The following is a 21,291-nucleotide window of genomic DNA, read 5'->3' as shown; positions in this document are numbered from 1 at the left end:
TCTCCTCCATTTTTGTTGCATGCTAGTCTCATATGGAAAGTGAAGAGGTTACGTTGCGTTCACGTATGATGAAAATTTTATAGCCTGCACATCCAGTTTTTGTCATCCGAAAATTCGTAATCGGCTTTTAAAAGCATCATACTAACATTCTGAAAATCGGCAGATCGTTCGTCAGGCAAAATTTTACTTCCGATTTTCTTATCATGTGTACGGGCCTTAAGGTTGGTATAGATCACATGGAACTCAGTTAAGTTTGGTAGCTCTGATTTTTTTTTCTTTATATTTTGAATGCTAAAGTCTAATCTTTTTTCATAAACTTTTTTGCAGACTACCACCCTGAAATCTTTAAAGCTGCCGACTATAGTGATATCAATGGAGAATCTGTTGACTCTCAGCATTTTTCAGGTAATGTCTTCAGTGTTTAACTTTTATCTTGAAACTGGAATTTCATGCACAGTTATGTTAAAAACAGTATTTTTTACTTTTGCAATACTGTGAAATTTTTGAAATGAGATTCTTAAAGGTAAAGGTAAAAATGCCTAAAATCCCTCAGGACAAGAAAATTGTCTTTACAAATATTTCAGGCTGGCTTCACACTGATGCGAATTGGATGCAGGTTTCCACGCATCCAATTCGCATGACAGAAGAGTGTGACAGGGTCTCAATGGAGCCGCTTCACACAGCTCTGCAATGACCACGGTCCACATTGGAAAAGGGTCCTGTGTGTCTTTGGCTCCGTTTCAGGTGTGAATTCAGGCAGAAATTCGAACCTGCGTCGCATCTGAATTGGTAAACAGGGACGAACTGGACCCCTGCTGTGACCTGCGGCTGTAGAAAGTGTGAACCTAAAAATAAAGGTTTCATTTCCATGAAGGACCAAAAGTGATACACAGGTCTATTTTCATTATTTTGTACACTGTGTTTCAAGGTGTTATAGAAGTAATCAAAAGGGATGCCGTCCTAACAAATATCTATGTTCAAAAGTGTTTATAAATATATATATAAATATATATATACTGTATAAATATATGTGTTATATATGATATATATATATATATATATATATATACAGTATCTCACAAAAGTGAATATGACCCTCACATCTTTGTAAATATTTTATTATACCTTTTAATGTGACAACACTGAAGAAATTACACTTTGTTACAATGTAAAGTATTGAGTGTGCAGCTTCTATAACAGTGTAAATTTGCTCAGGGCCAGATTAACGTAGGGGCTATTGGAGCTTTTATATAGGCCCCGGGTTGGCCATATTCACTGTTACCACTCTTCTGTCACTTGTAAACACAGAAGTCTGGCTTCTATGCTCGCTTCCCCAGGCAGCACCCTCAGAACCTCCCCACACAGCGCGAAGGCCTGACAAGGAGGGACAGTTGCCGATGCATGGATGTGTTTATGGGCTTCAGAGACAGCATCCCATGTTGAATTAGGCATGCATGGCTGCACCCTTCCTCCTCTGGGTGCATGCCAAGGCACGGCCCTTAAGGCCCTTCAAAATCCTCAGCACCAAAGACCATGATGCTCTTAATCCGGCCCTGAATTTGCTGTCCCCTCAATAGAACTCAGCACACAGCCATTAATGTCTAAACCGCTGGCAACAAAACTGAGTACACCCCTAAGTTAAAATGTCCAAATTGGGCCCAAAGTGTCAATATTTTGCATGGCCACCATTATTTTCCAGCACTGCCTTAATCCTCTTGGGCATGGAGTTCACCAGAGCTTCACAGGTTGCCACTGGAGTCCTCTTCCACTCCTCCATGATGACATCAGAGCTGGTGGATGTTATAGACCTTGCACTCCTCCACCTTCCGTTTAAGTATGCCCTAGAGATGCTCAATAGGGTTTAGGTAAGGAGACATACTTGGCAAGTCCACCACCTTTACCTTCAGCTTCTTTAGCAAGGTAGTGGTCATCTTGAAGGTGTGTTTGGGGTCATTATCATGTTGGAATCCTGCCCTGTGGCCCAGTCTCCAAAATGAGGGGGATTATGCTCTGCTTTAGTATGTCACAGTACATGTTGGCATTCATGGTTCCCTCAATGAACGGTAGCTCCCCAGTGCTGGCAGCACTAATGCAACCCCAGACCATGACACTCCCACCAGCATGCATGACTGTAGGCAAGACTAACTTGTCTTTGTATTCCTCACCTGGTTGCCACCACACACACTTGACACCATCTGAACCAAATAAATTTATCAGACGATAGGACAGGGTTCCAGTAATCCATGTCCTTAGTCTGCTTGTCTTCAGCAAACTGCGGGCTTTCTTGTGCATCATCTTTAGAAGAGGCTTCCTTCTGGGATGACAGCTATGAGGACCAACTTGATGCAGTGTGTGGCGTATGGTCTGAACACTGACAGGCTGACACCCCTTCAACCTCTGCAGCAATGCTGGCAGCACCCATACATCTATTTCCCAAAGACAACCTCTGGATATGACGCTAAGCACATGCATTCAACTTCTTTGGTCAACCATGGCGAGGCCTGCTCTGAGTGGAACCTGTCCTGTTAAACTGCTATATGGTCTTGGCAATCTTCTTATAGGCTAGGCCATCGTTATGTAGAGCTACAATTCTTTTTTTCCAGATCATCAGAGAGTTCTTTGCCATGAGGTGCCATGTTTAACTTCCAGAGACCAGTATGAGAGAGTGAGAGCGATAACACCAAATTTAACACACCTGCTCCCCATTCACACCTGAGACCCTGTAACACTAATGAGTCACATGACACCAGGGAGGGAGAATGGCTAGTTGGGCCCAATTTGGACATTTTCACTTAGGGGTTTACTCTCTTTTGTTGCCAGCGGTTTAGACATTAATGGCTGTGTGTTGAGTTATTTTGAGGGGACAGCAAATTTACGCTGTTATACAAGCTGTACACTCACTACTTTACATTGTACCGTAGCAAAGTGTCATTTCTTCAGTATTGTCGCATGAAAAGATAGAATAAAATATTTCCAAAAATGTGAGGGGTGTACTCACTTTTGTGAGATACTGTATATGTAATATGTTTTGGGGGGTGTTGCTCAAGTTTCAAGTGTAGTGCTTCCCTGTGAGTTCACTCCATGCTAAAAATATTGTTTTAGTGCTTTGTGGCCCACTTTATTTGAACAGAAATGAAAAGCTAAAAAATGAACTGTTGCCCTCACAAGGGTTTTCACCATCATTTCAAAATATGAAAACAAGCATTCTTTTACCACTTGCCGACCATGCACTGTAGTTTTACTGCTACAGTGCGTGTTGGCTGCGCAGAGTCATGTATTTATACGTGATTCTAAATTTCCGTGTAGGGGGCATGTGTGTGTGCCCGCCTGTCCTGCTGTGCTTTGATTTGTCATACCACATGTCAATCACAGGGTCCCCAAATACAAAACCCAGAGGTGATTAAATACCACCAAAAGAAAGCTCTATTTGTGTGAAAAAATTAATATAATTTTAATTTGAGTACAACATTGCAAGACCGCACTGCTCTGAACCCCAGGCTTAGGGCCTCTGTCTGTGCCATCACAGACTACAACTGCACCGTGCAGGCACACTCTGACTGCTCCTTTACAGCCTCACAGACTCCTGGGGACTGAGTGGAGCCCTGAACAACTGTCAGGTCCTATGTCTCCAGACTCCATACCCCTTATCCAGGAAGGACAAATGGAGAGAAAACAAAAACCAAGTTTTCTCCACTCAGAAACATTACTCTGGAGCCCCTCACTCTGCATACATGAGAACCTTGTGAGAACCACATGAGAACCTGGTGAGAATGTGTTATCTTCAATACTACTACTTAGGTGGCAGGGCCATGCACTGTCAACAGTTTTATTCAATGACGTGCCTATATTCTTATGTATTAACCCTCAGCAAACAATTTGTAGTGGCCTAACTCATGCAGTATATTCCAACTAGTCATTATCATAGGCTACTGTACTAAAGAATTAAGTATTTATCTTTTGATGAAATAGGACCATTAAGATAATATTTGTGTGCATAGAGTTAAAAATGTAGTTACATTCAGCAAAGTAGTATACGTATTTTGATTTTTGGGATGGTCTGCAGTTTGTTTTAAAACCTTTCTAATGAAATATTAAAGGATTGGAAAGAAATCCAATACATTAGTATACAGTATAACCCAGATCTAGCAGGGAAACAGGGAACAGGGAGGGGAAAGGGGAAAGGAAAGGATAGGGAAGAAGAAAAATAGCCAGCAAATCCTGGAGAATGGTGATTTGAATGTGCCCAAAATATCCAACAAAATCAATTTAAAAATATACATTTATTTATGATACAAAAAGATAAAGATGACAGTCACTGTTAACATGTCAAAAATAAATACATATGATACATAACATCATCTGGTTGGTGGAACGACCCGTTTCGCTCAAAACCGCTGAGCTTCCTCAGGATTCAATTATGTTTACATGCAGAAAACCACGGGGAGGGGAACCAATCTGTCGATTCCAAGCAAGGGATGCAATATACAGGAAAGGGTGCCCCAGACAGGGTCCCCTGATCCAAAAAATACAGGTATCAAAGGATCAGTTCCATCATACAGAAATGCTTATAAGCAAAGCCTGCAACAGTAGAAAAGATTGACCTGGCTTTCGTCCAGAGAAAGCATATGATCAGACCAAAATCTAATACATTATTCTTCATACATCTTGGACTTGTGGATCCTGTATAGTTGGTTATTTAGGTGCTTGATGTTCTTTTTAAAGATTGTGTTGCCTAATAATGAGTCACATCAGGTCAGGTGCCTCAGTCTTGTCATACATAGCTGTGCAGACTATTTATTGAGAACTATGGCAGAACTCCTGTAGATAGTGACTTTCTGTCTTATTCAATGGCGTAATACAGAGGTCAGTGAGAATTGAAAATTTAAATTGAGGTGTGGTTGATTTTTATGGGTTATTGTACTTTGCAAATCCTCATTGCTCTTTGCACTTCTTTATAGATTAAGCTTGGTTTTGCATCATTTTCTATTGTATGCAGTGTAATTATGTAATGCTTTTGTGGACTGCTAATGATGTAGATATAATGCTATATTCTACCCACATCATAAACTGCCCAATCATCAGATTATGTTACTTCTTTGGAATTTAGTTATTACTTTTTCTGGAATGCCAATTTATGCTGGGTGGATGAAACATTTCTCATGGAGAGCTTTTGATAAGTGGGGCAAGAAACACATCCAATGGAGAAAAACTATAATTTTTTCTCCATTGGATGTGTCTGGTCTGGAGTTTGGATTGGAATAGTTCTCCTTGTCTCAACAGCTTTTCCCATAGATTCCAGTGAGGTATATTGATAGATCAACTCCAATAGTTTATGAAAAACAATTAGCTTCAGGCAATACCTCAATGGTATATTTTAACTAAAAGGTACCTACATCCCAAATCTGAACATAGAAAAAACAGGAATTGGGGGGCAGCAAGAGAGATTTTAATGGTACCGTCGCCAAACAGGTAATTAGACCAGAAGACATGTACAAAAATTGTATCAAAAGTTTTTTACATACAAAAACTATATTGTACAAAACCCTTTATATATAAATATATATTCTTATTATTATTAAAAACACATTGAAACTCCACTTGGGTTTCAATGTGTTTTTAATAATATATATATATATATACAAACCAGATTCCAAAAAAGTTGGGACTCAGTACAAATTGTGTATAAAAACAGAATGCAATGATGTGGAAGTTTCACATTTCAATATTTTATTCAGAATACAACATAGATGACATATTCAATGTTTAAACTGAGAAAATGTATCATTTTAAGGGAAAAATAAATTGATTTTAATTTTCATGGCATCAACACATCTCAAAAAAGTTGGGACAAGGCCATTTTTACCACTGTGTGGCATCCACTCTTCTTTTTATAACAGTCTGCAAACGTCTGGGGACTGAGGAGGCAAGTTGCTCAAGTTTAGGAATAGGAATGTTGTCCCATTCTTGTCTAATACAGGTTTCTAGTTGCTCAACTGTTTTAGGCTCCTTTCACACACACGGTCCGTTCAGTTCATCAGTTCAGTCACGTCAAAATGTATCAGTTTTTCATCCGTTTTTTTTAATCAGATTTTCATCCGTTTTTTTCATCAGTTTTTCATCCATTTTTTTTTACATCCACTACCAATGCAAAAACGGATGAAAAACTGACTGTTTGTCCGTTTACATCCGTTTTTCGTCCGATCCGTTTTTTTGATGGATGAGAAATAGGGCATTCATCCATTCCAAAAAATGGACATGGATGGAAGCGGATGAAAGCGGATTTTAACGGATGATCATCTGTTGTCATCCGTTTTTACATTAGGATTCATTGATGTCTGTTTTTTCATCTGTCAACGGATGGATGAAAAATGGAGAAATGGATCGTATGTGTGAAAGGGGCCTTAGGTCTTCTTTGTTGCATCTTCCTCTTTATGATGCGCCAAATGTTTTCTATGGGTTTTCTATGGGTAAAAGATCTGGACTGCAGGCTGGCCATTTCAGATCCTTCTTCTACGCAGCCATGATGTTGTAATTGATGCAGTATGTGGTCTGGCATTGTCATGTTGGAAAATGCAAGGTCTTCCCTGAAAGAGACGACGTCTGGATGGGAGCATATGTTGTTCTAGAACTTGGATATACCTTTCAACATTGATGGTGCCTTTCTAGATGTGTAAGCTGCCCATGCCACACGCACTCATGCAACCCCATACCATCAGAGATGCAGGCTTCTGAACTGAGCGCTTATAACAACTTGGGTTGTCCTCTTTAGTCCGGATGACATCCCAGTTTTCCAAAAAGAACTTCAAATTTTGATTCGTCCGACCACAGAACAGTTTTCCACTTTGCCACAGTCCATTTTAAATGAGCTTTGGCCCAGTAAAAATGCCTGTGCTTCTGGATCATGTTTAGATATGGCTTCTTTTTTGGCCTATAGAGTTTTAGCCGGCAACGGCGAATGGCACGGTTGATTGTGTTCACCGACAATGTTTTCTGGAAGTATTCCTGAGCCCATGTTGTGATTTCCATTACAGTAGCATTCCTGTATGTAATGCAGTGCCGTCTAAGGGCCCGAAGATCACGGGCATCCAGTATGGTTTCCCGGCCTTGACCCTTACGCACAGAGATTGTTCCAGATTCTCTGAATCTTTGGATGATATTATTCACTGTAGATAATAACTTCAAACTCTTTGCAATTTTTCTCTGAGAAACTCCTTTCTGATATTGCTCCACATTTTTTGCAGCATTGGGGGAATTGGTGTTCCTCTGCCCATCTTGACTTCTGAGGGACACTGCCACTCTGAGAGGCTTTTTTTTATACTCAGTCATGTTGCCAATTGACCTAATAAGTTGCAAATTGGTCCTCCAGCTGTTCCTTATATGTACATTTAATTTTTCCGGTCTCTTTGCTACCTGTCCCAACTTTTTTGGAATGTGTAGCTCTCATGAAATCCAAAATGAGCATATATTTGGCATGACATTTCAAAATGTCTCACTTTCAACATTTGATATGTTATCTATATTATATTGTGAATAAAATGTAAGTTTATGATATTTGTAAATTAGTCCATTTTTTTTTTTACTCACAATTTGTACAGTGTCCCAACTTTTTTGGAATTGGGGAATAATGGCGTCATGCACTTTACTCCATTCACTGGTTGGCATAATGATGTCATTGCATCTGACACAGTGACATCATCAGTTAAGATTAGTTTCAAGACCCTGAAGAGTGGAGTATAGTCTGATCATAGAACTTCCCTTTAGTATGATATGAGATTTTTTTGATTGTCCAAACATTGTCCACAGTATGCTTTCAAAATGCTATCAATAAGGGACAATGATAAACAACTTCATATAAAAACTACTATTAAAACAGCCCATAATAATTCTTAAAATAAACTAGATATACCAGAAAAATGACTATTAAGAAAGCAGATAATATCACAAATATGATATGGAGTTGTTTAAAATTGCACTCTTATCCAGAAAGTAAGGAAGTGTTTACAGGTAGGGTGACTGTCACCTGTCTAATTCTTAAAAGTTCATAGGATGAAATGCATCCTGAAATACAAGTTAAGGGTGACATCATTGCCCTGTGTACTCAGGCATGCTGACTCAAAGGAGTCTAAAAATCTGAATTGCTTGTTAAGATTGTTCTTATCGTAAGCACCTTCAAATATTTTTAAAGTTTTATTTAATTAAAAAAAAAATAAGATTTACTATACTATGGCGTCAATTCACGAAGCTTTACTGCATGCGATAAGGGTATCATGTTACTTATTTGCAAAATTATCAAATGCGGTAAATTAAGTCCAATTCACAAAACAAAAATAAAAATAATGATTATGTGGTATTTACCGGGAAAAAAAAAATGTGCCGGTAAATATTGCATAAAAAGTCGAATTCACAAATGGACCAGAGAGTAAAAAACATGCAATAATTACCACCAGGGTTTTGCTGGCGGTATTACATGCGGTATTTGTCAAAAAATTGCCAGGGGGTCGGGGGATCCCCCGGCTGTTTTTGACAAAGTGCTGGTTGCTAAGCAGCGGGCCGGGAAGCCAGCCGCCGTATCCCTAACAACAGATGACTCATCAGCTGTCAGTAGGCTGTTTTTTGACAAATACTGCATGTGATACCACCAGCAAAAATTTTAATGCATTCGATGATTTTGAAAATAAGTAACATGATACCCTTATTGCATGCAGTAAAGCTTAGTGAATTGACACCATAGTATAGTAAATCTTTTTTTTTTTATTATTATTAATTAAAACATAAAAAAAATCATATGTTTTTTGACAAATTACAGTCCGCTCCTCAGCAACCAGCTCAATGCAGTAAATTACAGCATTAAATAACGCAGTAATTATCAGTAAATCGAACAAATATCGCGTTCAGTATTTAACTGTAAATTCTACGTGATTTGAACTTTCAGAACTGATTTACCACATGCGGTATTTTACTGAATTGTATTTTCTGTTATTTACTTCTTAGCGAATTGACCCCTATGTCAGTTTCTACTTTTTGGAGGGACTAAGGAAAGATAGAAATGCAGTTGAAAAACCCCTGCTAAATTTTATTGCAAAATGTTTCTAACACCTTCTATTGAGTTGTGGGTCTATACATTTTTCAGTGAGCTTTTCATTCATATGATCAGTAGTGAAAGTGCCCATTTATCATTGGAACACACACACTCGCACACTATTTATAAATTGGAAGCACATTATTGGTGGTATTTTGGTGAAGAATTGTGAAGCGTGTAGACATAGCTGGTTGATTTAGTAGATATAGCTGGTTGATTTAGTAGATATAGCTGGTTGATTTAGTATACAGATTTGTACCTTCATTTTATCACTTTCACAAATGATCTTGGACTTCAAATACATTTTGTATATAAATTTATGTAATTTGATTTGTGATATTGGCTATGTTTTAAGGGATCCATGATCTAGGTATCTTTATCTCTGTTTACAAAATTTACTTCTAATAGGGTTATGTTGCCAAAACTGAGCAGGCTGACCATTTAAAGGAATTCTGTTTTGAAAAGATATGGCTGCCACTGCTAGAATTTCCTTCTAGATATAATATTTTCCTGATTGCCATGCAAATGTAATGTCTTTAGTACTTCTTGAACTACTGGGCTCAAGTAGTAATTAGTTCAGCATTGAATCCAATCAACTAGCTTCAACAGTCAGAAAAATTGTGTTCTCAACACAGGTTCACTTTGAGAAATATCTGTAAAATTCAATGCATAGAAGCATGATATAATGTTTCACTTAACATTCATTTGTTAAAGTGATATTAAACCCTACATGAAAAGAAATGTATCAGCATACGTCACATTATTATTGTTACTGATAAGGTCTGAGTACCACATCTGCCTGAACCAGTTCAGTGCAATGAGTATCCTCAGGATGCCATCTGTCTAGATCCTGCAGAGAAACTAAGTAAAGAGTTGCAGAGGATGAAAGGCATAGATCAGTCTGAACTGATCCTATGCAATCATGGGAGCATCCACTGCCATGGCTAGAACATCTCTGGTTCTTTTTAAACAAGCTTTCTTAGCTCATTGTTAAATTGAGAAGCTAGGAGATCCATGTCTGGTGTTCCCCACGTGCTACAGAGGTCTTGGACTCAGAGAACCACTCCCTTGAGTTTAGAATTTTTTGACTGAGAAAGTTTGCTTGCCAACTCTCTATGCCTGCAACATGCATGGCGGACAGGGCTGGAACATGATATTCTGCCCAAAGCACATGGTTGATGTATGGTTGGTTGATGGTTGATGTATGCCACTCCTGTGGCATTGTTGAAATGGGTGACCAGCTTCCCCTGGTGACCAAATTTCCTGAACCAGTAGGGTGTTCAGGTCTACACCTAGCCAGACAGACTGGCATTCATCTTGAGAATCTTCCAGATTAATGTAAGGAAGGACTTCCCTGACTCCAAGGCTGGATTCAGGAGCTACCAGGGCAAAGATATCCTGGTTCTGGGTGCCAGGCAAATCTGTCAATCCAGAGATTGAGTTTCAACAGTCTGGAGTGGAATTGGCCACACAGTACAGGACTACCTCAAAGGAAGCCCAGAACTGTCATGCAAAGAATTGGTCAAGTCTTGGGCTGCAATTCCAAACATGGAAGCAGAGATTCAGGAAAACTCTGAACTGAATAGTACATAGGAGGAGACCTCAATACTCCAATTGATGAGTTGGTTCCAGTGCTGACTTCTGAAGGTTTAGGATCCAACCAAACCACTGAATTATCAATTGTTCCCTTAGAAAGAGGTCATCCAGATATCCTACCATAGAAATATCCTGTATACCCAGCTGAGCAAGCACAGGATCTAGCACCAATGTAAATCCTCAAGGTGTAGTGGACAGGCCAAGAGGGAGGGCAACAACTGGTAGTATAGCATCAAGTTTGATGCAACACATACTCCACAGTGCTAACCCCAATGGGGAGGCAACTGGAGACAATTGTACATGCCAGAACGAGTGTGGCACAACAAACCAGTGTTGCAACACCATCTCCATAGTGATAAACCTTGGCGGTAATACAACAAGAGACCCATTACAAATGCAAGACTCACATAAAAAAGGGCAAAACCCTAGTACTTACAGTGATTGTCTGGACAGCACCATGCAGCAACAAGCTCAATAACCAGGCACTGGAGAGTGCCAGTGAAGTAACCAGTGAACATGCACATTAATTCTTTGCCTCTCCAGTGGGCATACTCACAAATACAGAATTGTACCAGTGAGGGTATCACCACCCTGGACCTAAAAAAAGCTCTCTCCAGCTAACTAACACAACACATTTAGTGGCTGGAGAGCACCTCAGGCAGAGCCCAGTGCCTGAAGGTCACATTACAGGCTGACCTGAAAAAAGGCAGAAGTTGGGACTTTAAATGGAGCACCGAATATAGTGCCCCCATCCCTGGTTACATGAATAAAGGAAAGGTTTGGGACTTTGCGTGAGGTGGAGACCAGAATGCTGGGAGACATGGGTAATAAAAACATTTTATTACTGTACAACATCAATAGACACAGTACAACATGTAAAATAGCAATTCATGTATAAACAGCATATTACAAACATATCGGTCGGTCTGATGCATTTGCAGGTACACAAAATATGCATAAAGAGTATAAGGACTATGGCACTTCGTATTGGCCACCCAGTCCAAAGTTGCTACATTATTGACATACTGTAGGCAGTCTGCAGGGTGCACCATGGTAATGAATGTTGAATCAAAAACTTGCTGCAGCAGTCATGGACCTAATATATATCATGTGTTGAATCACACAGAATTGCAATAAACGTTCAATAGGTAAGTAACTGTTTAAATTGATTGAGTAGCGATTAATTTCTGTATAGTAGAAAAATTTATGACATCCTTGTAGCTCTACGCGTTTCATGGCTAAATACCACTCTTCAGGAGCGGATGCCAAAAACTCTGTAAAAAAGTATAAATGTAAAAAAGTATAAATGTAACTATCTGTTGATCGACTAAAATCGCATATATGAAAATGAGGAGGGAGGAAAGGGTTATCCAATCCTATGGTTACTTACAAGATGGCTGTCATTAACAAAGTGCGGCTCTGTGAGCGCAGGGCATCGCATGTGCCTCCCCCGGGAGCTGTGGTGGTCATCCCCGCAGTCCCACACAACGCACCACACACATCCCCATAAAAACGAAGTGCAGAGTAATGAAAAAATGTGGGTTGCGGCTGTGTTACTGTGAAAAAGCAAAAAAACTACTAAGAGTCTGAAATAACAAAAGTATGGGAAAAATGGCATGTGTAGAAGTGGTGAACCAAAAAAGAACTCTCCACAGCCCAAAAGAAATAAAAAGAAAAAAAAAATATATAGAAAATAAATTAAATATAAGTAGCAATAGGAAATACTCCAAGAGAATCAGTCAGAATAACCAAGTAGTAGGTGCACCTACATACTACTTGGTTATTCTGACTGATTCTCTTGGAGTATTTCCTATTGCTACTTATATTTAATTTATTTTCTATATTTTTTTTTTCTTTTTATTTCTTTTGGGCTGTGGGGAGTTATTTTTTGGTTCACCACTTCTACACGTGCCATTTTTCCCATACTTTTGTTATTTCAGACTCTAAGGGCTCTTTCACACGGGCGATCCGATCAGATCCGCCTGTCAGTTTTTTAGGCGCATCTGATCGGATCCTCCATGCAGCTCTATGGGGCAGCGGATGTCAGTGGAGATACCTCCGCTGACACCCGCTGCCATCCGTATCCGATCCTGTCCGTGAAATCTGGACGGATGGAAACCCTATTTTTCCATCCGTTCAGTGATCGGATCGGATGAGAGCGGACAGGTGGTCCGCTCTCATCCGATCCCCCATAGAGGGCAGCGGGGGCTGAGACACCTCCCTCTCCGCTCTGCAAGCGGAGACGGAGCTGTCATCCCCTGGCTCAGCAGGGATCGCGGATCGATCCCCGCTGAGCAACACGGATCCGCCTACGGAGGCGGACCGTGTGAAAGAGCCCTTAGTAGTTTTTTTGCTTTTTCACAGTAACACAGCCGCAACCCACATTTTTTCATTACTCTGCACTTCGTTTTTATGGGGATGTGTGTGGTGCGTTGTGCGGGACTGCGGGGATGACCACCACAGCTCCCGGGGGAGGCACATACGATGCCCTGCGCCCACAGAGCTGCACTTTGTTAATGACAGCCATCTTGTAAGTAACCATAGGATTGGATAACCCTTTCCTCCCTCCTCATTTTCATATATGCGATTTTAGTCGATCAACAGATAGTTACATTTATACTTTTTTACATTTATACTTTTTTACAGAGTTTTTGGCATCCGCTCCTGAAGAGTGGTATTTAGCCATGAAACGCGTAGAGCTACAAGGATGTCATAAATTTTTCTACTATACAGAAATGAAACGCTACTCAATCAATTTAAACAGTTACTTACCTATTGAACGTTTAGAGCAATTCTGTGTGATTCAACACATGATATATATTAGATCCATGACTGCTGCAGCAAGTTTTTGATTCAACATTCATTACCATGGTGCACCCTGCAGACCGCCTACAGTATGGCAATAATGTAGCAACTTTGGACTGGGTGGCCAATACGAAGTACCATAGTCCCTATACTCTTTATGCATATTTTGTGTACCTGCAAATGCATCAGACCGACCGATATGTTTGTAATATGCTGTTTATACATGAATTGCTATTTTACATATTGTACTGTGTCTATTGATGTTGTACAGTAATAAAATGTTTTTATTACCCATGTCTCCCAGCATTCTGGTCTCCACCTCACTCAAAGTCCCAAACCTTTCTTTTATTCATTACAGGCTGGCCTCTCATCTTCATCATCACAGGGTCTAAGTATGGACTCCAAAGCAATGACAATATTTAGCCAATCCAGAAAGCTGCAAATTGAGCTCTTATGGCTCTGCAGCCAATAAGGAATCTTGATAGAAGAAAAAAATATCTTGGGGAAAAAAAGTAAAAATAAATTAAGTAAAATAGAGTTGATTTTTCCCTGAGGGAAAAAGATGTCTATTCTCTTAGAACACTAATAGAAAACTGAGGCATGATGGGGGACGAAAGGGGTATTACATATGGCCTGTTAACAGTTTTGTTTGCCAGTGTCCAATGCTCCTGAAGGTGGCAGTATAACCCATACTTCTCAGAATCCTTCTGGCCCATTGTGCCTTAAAGTGATTGTAATGGAAATTAAAAAAAATACATTTCTATACATACCTGCTCTGTGTAATGGAATTGCACAGAGCGGCCCCAAACCTCCTCTTCTCCGGTCCTCCCCCCCCCCCCCCAGAGCTCCTGGCCCCTCCTCTCTGTTCAGTGCCCCTACAGGAACCCAATAATCCCCAGGGGATCACTTATGTGTGCTCACTCCTGAGCCCTGCTGCAGCATCCATTGACACAACAGCGGGATGAGAGGTCCCTCATCACTGGCTTTCATTGACAGCACTGGAAGCCAATGGCTCCCGATGCCCCAGCAAAGCCAGTGAGACATGGAAGTGGGGGAGAGAAAAGCTGCAAACGTGCACAGCGCTGGACTGAATGAGGGCTCCGGTAAGTATACGATGGATGAGGGTTCAAAAACGATGCCTAAACTTTTTTTACCCTAATGCAAGAAACGCATTAAGGTAAAAAATGTTTAGGCTTTAGAACCACTTTAATGACCACTTAAAGAGGAGTTCCAGGCTGTAAAAAAAAAAAAATTAAAAGTCAGCAGCTATAAATACTGTAGCTGCTGACTTTTAATATAAGGGCACTTACCTTTCCAGGGATCCTGGGATGTTGCCACCCAAACCTGATCTGTCCATCGGCTCTATGTGCAGGCACCAGCAAGTTCACTAAGGGAAACAGGAAGTGAAGCCTTGCGGCTTCACAGCCTGTTTAGTACTGCACATGCGCAAGTCGCGCTGCACTTTCTGAATGGTCCCGCTGTCTTCTGGGACCTGTGTGTCTCCCAGAAGACAGGGGGGGGGGGCTTGAATTTTTATAGATCGCCGCACGCTTGCAGCGATCTTACCCGGAAGTGGGAGCGGGTACCTGGTTTTGGCAGGTATCTGCACCCCCCCGAAAGGTGCCAAATGTGGCAGCGGAGGGGGGGGGGGGGTTGGGGAAGCAAACAAGCGGCACTTTCCCCTTTTGGGTGGAGCTCCACTTTAAGAAAATAAAGTAAGTTTTACAGCTAGTAAAGTTAAGCTAAGTGATAAAACAGATTTTGCACTTTGGGTTTAGAACTACTTTAAATATATATATTTTTTTCACTTTTGTAAATCCACTCTTGTCTGTAAAGAATGTTCAGCTCAGATGCATTTGTTCTGTCGAAAAATATGTTTGTGAGATTCCAGTTTCCTGGTTTATTTTGGTAGCCATTACCTGCGTTATCAGCACAGGAATATGTCAAGCATGCATTACAGCAAATGCTAGTTGTCTGACTTGTTAATTTAATATTCATAACCTGTAGCATTATGTGCTCTGCTTAATATATTTGTCCTCAGCTGGCTGAAATGAAATGTTTGTCATCCTTGTTAAAAATGAATTGTCATCAGATAATAGGCATTCGGCATGTATGAGAGAGCGAGCTAATTAAATGCCCAGAGTTAATGTGGCTGAATGGAAAATGGAAAACAAAATGCTTGCCCAACTGTTGCAAAATGTAGCTCTATTGTGATTATTCAGATGCTGCACACACACATAATGTGGTTACAAGGCAAGGCTTTTCTGAATGAGAAATCCTTAGATGTCACTTTGCCAGCCAGTCTTGCACAGCGCCCATGCCATTTTAATTGGCTTACAAACCTTTTGGGTTATATCAGTGAATTTGCTTTTCCTTCTTGATTTTTATTTAATTCTATACAGAAAGCGTCTAGATAACAATACAGTGGTATAAACGACTACATATATAATACTCAATACCAGCCTTTTTCAACTAGGGTGCCCAGGGGCCCTGGGGTGCCTTGAGGTTTCTTCAGGGGTGCTTTGGCAAAATTTTTAGGGGTGCCTTGGCAAAATTTTTAGGGGTGCCTAAAAATTGCCCAAAAATTTTATACAAGCTGTGAATAAAGCCTGCATTTTAGTTGAACAGAGCCACGGATTTTCATTGTGAACCATTACAACCTTCTAGCCGCCAGCATCCCAATGACCAATGGCATCACCAGTTGAAAAGGAGGATGTCAGTTGCCTGCATTGCATTATTGTTTGACCCTCCCCTGCCCCTCTTTATTAGCATTGAGGGCACCCTAGTGGGCTGTTGGAGGAAAAACTGGGGGAGAAGAGAAACATTGGAATACTAGTCAGAACCAGTTTGCCAAAGTGTAATTGCTTTAGAAGAATAAATCACCTCTAAGGTTGGGTGGTCCTACATGTGTGGATGTTTCTGCGTTATGTAAAACTATTAGAATCGTTTTTACATTTTAGAATGGGGTGCCTCAAGACTCCATGATTTTTAAAGGGTTCCTCGAGACTGTCCATAATTTTGAAAGGGTGCCTTGCCTGAAAAAAAAGTTGAGAAACACTGCTCTATACCAGTGGTTCTCAACCAAGGTTCTGTGGAAACAAAGGGTTCCTCTAGAGGTTGCTAGAGGTTCCTTGAGCAATGAGAAATGTCTGCCTCTCAGATAAGTTCCCACTGACACCATTGATCTTTTTAGCTATCTGGAAGAAGGTAATTCTTCTCAATGTCCACAAGTGTAAGGAGCATTCATCACACTGACCATCACACTAATGTATCATGAGTTGTAAATATAGTCATTTTTAAAAGGGGTTCCCTGAAACCTGAAAATTATTTCAAGGGTTCCTCTGTGTTGAAAAGGTTGAGAAAGGCTGCTCTATACTGTATATACATACTGTATATACTCACCGGCCATTAGGTATACCTGTTCAATTTCTTGGTAACACAATTTTTTTTTAATTCAGATTTTATTTTGAAATTTTTGCAACAAGTAAACAACAACAAAACCAACCAATAAAAAGAAAAAAAAACTGTAATAACACAATCTGCTATTTAGCCAATCACATGACAGCAACAATCCATTTAGGCATCTAGAGGTGACAAAGACAACTTGCTAAAGTTCAAACTGAGCATCAAAATGGGGAAGAAAGGGATTTTAGTGACTTTGAATGTGGCATGATTGTTGGTGCCAAACGGGTTGGTCTGAGCATTTCAAAAACTGCTGATCTACTGGGAATTTCACGCACAACCATCTCTAGGGTTTACAGAGAATGGTCCAAAAAAGGCAAATTATCCAGTGAGAGGCAGTTGTGTGGAGGAAAATGCCTTGCTGATGTCAGAGGTCAGAGGAGAATGGACAGACTGGTTCGAGATGATAGAAAGACAATAGTAACTCAAATAACCACTCATTACAACAAAGCTATGCAAAATACCATTTATGAATATCTTTGCGACTGATGAGTATCTTTGCGACTGGTGAGTATCTTTGCGTCTGTTGCTATCTTTGCGACTGGTAAGTATCTTAGCGACTGGTTAGTTTATTAGCGACTGGTGAGTACCCCAGGTTTAGTACCAGGGGAGATAGAGGTAGTGTAGGTAAGGAAGAGCAGGTCGTTAATATATCCCCATAGAGTAGTGGGTAATAATGTCCGACAGGATTGGGGATGCCACTCAGTGCACTTCTTGCGCCATGTATGAGTTTCTTGATGAACCAATCGAGGACGAATACTGCTGTGCAAGATGTGAGCAACTTGTTGCTCTGGAAGTCCACATCGTGGATCTAGAGAACACAGTGGCAAGACTGCGTCGCATCTACAACCTGGAAAGGAGCTTGGACATTACCCATCAGGCGCTGGCAGGGGCCAGCATAGAGGAGGGAGGAGAAGAGGAGACGCAAGCAGCAGAGGCACGCAGCTGGGTGACTGTTAGGAATGTTAGTGGGAGGAGCGTCAGGGAGGCCAGTCCTGAGTTGGTACACCCTAACATATTTGCCGAGTTGCAGGTTGAGGGGGATATCAACTCAGGGGTGGCAGTGCTGGAGCATGCACCCTCCCCCAGCTGCCAGGGGAGGGACAGCTCCAGGAAGAAGGGGGGCCGTAATTCAGGTAAGGTTAGAAAGGTTGTGGTAGTTGGGGACTCAATTATCAAGAGGACAGAGAGGGCAATCTGTAAAAAAGATCACGTTAACCGAACAGTTTGTTGTTTACCGGGCGCCCGCGTTCGGCACATCGCAGATCTGGCAGACAGATTGTTGTGCGGGGCATGGTGCATGTGGGCACTAATGACAAAGTTAAAGGTAGGTGGAGGATCCTAAAGAACAATTTCAGGGACTTAGGTAATAGATTGAGGAAAAGGACCTCCAAGGTGGTTTTCTCTGAAATACTGCCTGTACCTCGAGCCACACAGGAGAGGCAGAAGGAGATTAGGGAACTTAACAAATGGCTGAGGAATTGGTGTAGGAAGGAGGGGTTTGGGTTCCTGGAGAACTGGGCCGACTTCTCAGTCGGCTACCGGCTCTTTAGTAAGGATGAGCTGCACCTTAATGGGGGCGGTACAGCTCTTTTGGGGAGAAAGATGGCCACCAAGTTGGAGGAGCTTTTAAACTAGGAGACGGGGGGAGGGCTCAGAAGTAGAGTCAGTTAGGAGGGAGAAAAGGACTGAAGACAGTTGTAGGGTCAGCAGCGACAGTAGGTCCACAACGTCAATCGGTAGGTCTGTGCGGGAGAACCGCAGACCAAACAGGAATAAACATAACCACCAATCACATTTAACTTCCGTAAAACTAAGAGGGGTATATGCTAATGCCAGGAGCCTAGCTAATAAAATGGATGAGTTGGAAATGTTAGTACATGAGGAGGACATAGACCTAGTGGGAATAACGGAGACTTGGTTCGACCCCTCACATGACTGGCTGGCAAATATCCAAGGGTATTCAGTGTACCGGAAGGACAGGGTAGGAAAAAGAGGAGGAGGAGTATGTCTTTACGTCAAGAATAATGTAAAGGTGATTGAGAGGAGTGACATTACGGAAGGGATGAGTATGGAGTTAGAATCCGTATGGGTAGAACTCCATAGGGAAGGAGAAAAGGGAAAAGTAATTGTGGGGGTTTGCTATATGCCACCTAAACAAGGGGAGGAGGTAGAGGAGCAATTTTTAGCACTTTTGGGTAAAGTGGCAAAGCTAGGATCAGTCATCATATTGGGAGACTTCATTATCCCGACATTGACTGGGGAGAGGGGACTACACACTCACACAAGGGCCGTCTATTCACGGAAACCTTACAGGATAATTACATGTCACAGTTGGTGGATTCTCCTAATAGAGAAAACGCAATCCTGGATCTATTGATCACTAATGACCCAGACCTAATCTCGGAGGTAGGGGTCCAGGACAACCTGGGCTCTAGCGATCACAGGATGATCACATTTAGCGTAAATGACAATATAGCAAGGCAAGTGGGGAACATAAGAACCCTTAACTTCAGAAGGGCAGACTTTCCAAAATTGTACTCATTGATGGAAAGGGTAAACTGGGACCGAACCCTGGGATCCCTGACCACAGAGGAAAAATGGGAATGCTTTAGGAACATATTAAGCAAAGGCATCTTGCAGTGCATTCCTATGGGAAATAAATTTAGAAGAGACAAAGCCAAACCTGGCTTGCTAAACCGTAGCGTTAAAAAACTTATTAGGGGAAAAAAATTGGCCTTCAGGAAATATAAATCAGAGGGCACAGTATTGGCTTTCGACCAATACAAGGAGGCAAATAGGAAGTGTAAACATGAAATCAAGATGGCTAAAATAGACTTTGAGAGACAAATAGCGGAGGATAGTAAAAAAAACCCAAAGAAATTCTTTAAGTATATCAACAGCAAAAAAACTAGGGCAGAGCATATTGCACACATAATTAACGATGATGGGAGGATGGTTACAGAGGACACTGAAAAAGCAACCGTGCTGAATGCTTTTTTCTCGTCAGTCTTTACACAGGAAACAGAGGGGTACACTGACCATGGCTGTATGGTTAGTAGTAATGCACAGGACTTGCCACTATGGCTAACAGAGGGTGAAATCAGGGAAAGGCTGGATAAACTTAACACAAACAAATCACCAGGCCCGGATGGCGTACACCCGAGAGTACTCAAGGAACTCAGTAAGGTTATATCCAGACCACTGTTCCTGATCTTTGCGGACAGTATTAGGACAGGAGATGTACCAGGGGAGTGGACGAAAGCAAACGTGATTCCGATATTCAAAAAGGGTCAGAGGCATATACCGGGAAATTATAGGCCTGTCAGTCTGACATCAGTAGTATGTAAACTTCTGGAGGGGACGATAAGGGACTATATCGTAGAGTTTGCTAAGGACAACAGCATCATCAGTAGTAACCAGCACGGGTTTACAAATGGGCGTTCTTGTCAAACCAATCTCTTAACATTCTATGAGGAGGTGAGCTGTGAGCTAGATAGGGGCAGACCAGTGGATGTGGTGTACTTGGATTTTGCTAAGGTGTTTGATACAGTTCCCCATAAGCGCTTAATTTATAAGATAAGGTCTGCAGGTATCGACTGCAGGGTTTGCTCTTGGATACGGAACTGGCTAAAAGGGCGTGTCCAAAGGGTGGTAATAAACAGCGCATACTCAGACTGGTCTGAGGTAGTAAGCGGGGTCCCCCAAGGATCAGTCCTAGGACCAACCTTGTTCAATTTATTCATAAACAGCATTGAGGACGGGATCCGTAGTTCAATATCAGTTTTTGCAGATGACACAAAATAGGCAGAGCAATAACAGCTCAGCATGAAGCAGATGTCCTACAGAATGACCTGGACAAAATAACGGAGTGGGCAACGACATGGTAAATGAGGTTTAACGTGGAGAAATGTAAGGTTTTGCACTTGGGGACTAGAAACATAAAAGCACAATACACGTTAGGAGGGGAACCCTTGGGAGAATCAAAAATGGAGAAGGATCTGGGAGTCTTGGTTGATGATAGACTAGGCAACAGCATGCAATGTCAAGCGGCAGCTGCCAAGGCTAGCAGAATATTAGCATGCATAAAGAAAGGGATGTATTCCAGAGATAAGACTATAATCCTTCCACTTTATAAAACTCTGGTCCGACCTCATCTGGAGTATTCTGTCCAGTTCTGGTCACCAGTCCTCAGAAGGGATGTGTTGGAGCTGGAGAGGGTCCAGAGAAGGGCAACTAAACTAATTAGGGGATTGGAGGACCTTGATTATGAGGAGCATCTGCAATCGCTTGATTTATTCTCCCTGGAGAAGAGACGCCTGAGGGGGGACATGATAGCAATTTCTAAA

At 41.4% G+C, this 21,291-nt stretch overlaps 1 protein-coding gene across 1 annotated transcript in view; it reads left to right on the top strand.

Annotated features, from left to right (window-relative positions):
- BEND7 (BEN domain containing 7) overlaps positions 1–21,291 on the top strand; it is a 123,616-nt gene that overhangs the window by 11,767 nt on the left and 90,558 nt on the right. Inside the window, exon 2 of the mRNA XM_082255413.1 lies at positions 328–405. Within this exon, the coding sequence (XP_082111539.1) occupies positions 328–405 (78 nt within the window). The remainder of the gene's footprint in view (positions 1–327; positions 406–21,291) is intronic.

Source organism: Pelophylax lessonae (assembly GCF_965119305.1).
Source record: "Pelophylax lessonae genome assembly, chromosome: 4".
Classification (NCBI taxonomy): Eukaryota; Metazoa; Chordata; class Amphibia; order Anura; family Ranidae; genus Pelophylax; species Pelophylax lessonae.
The sequence above is the reverse complement of the archived record's forward strand: the minus strand, read 5'-3'. Positions and strand labels throughout refer to the sequence as shown.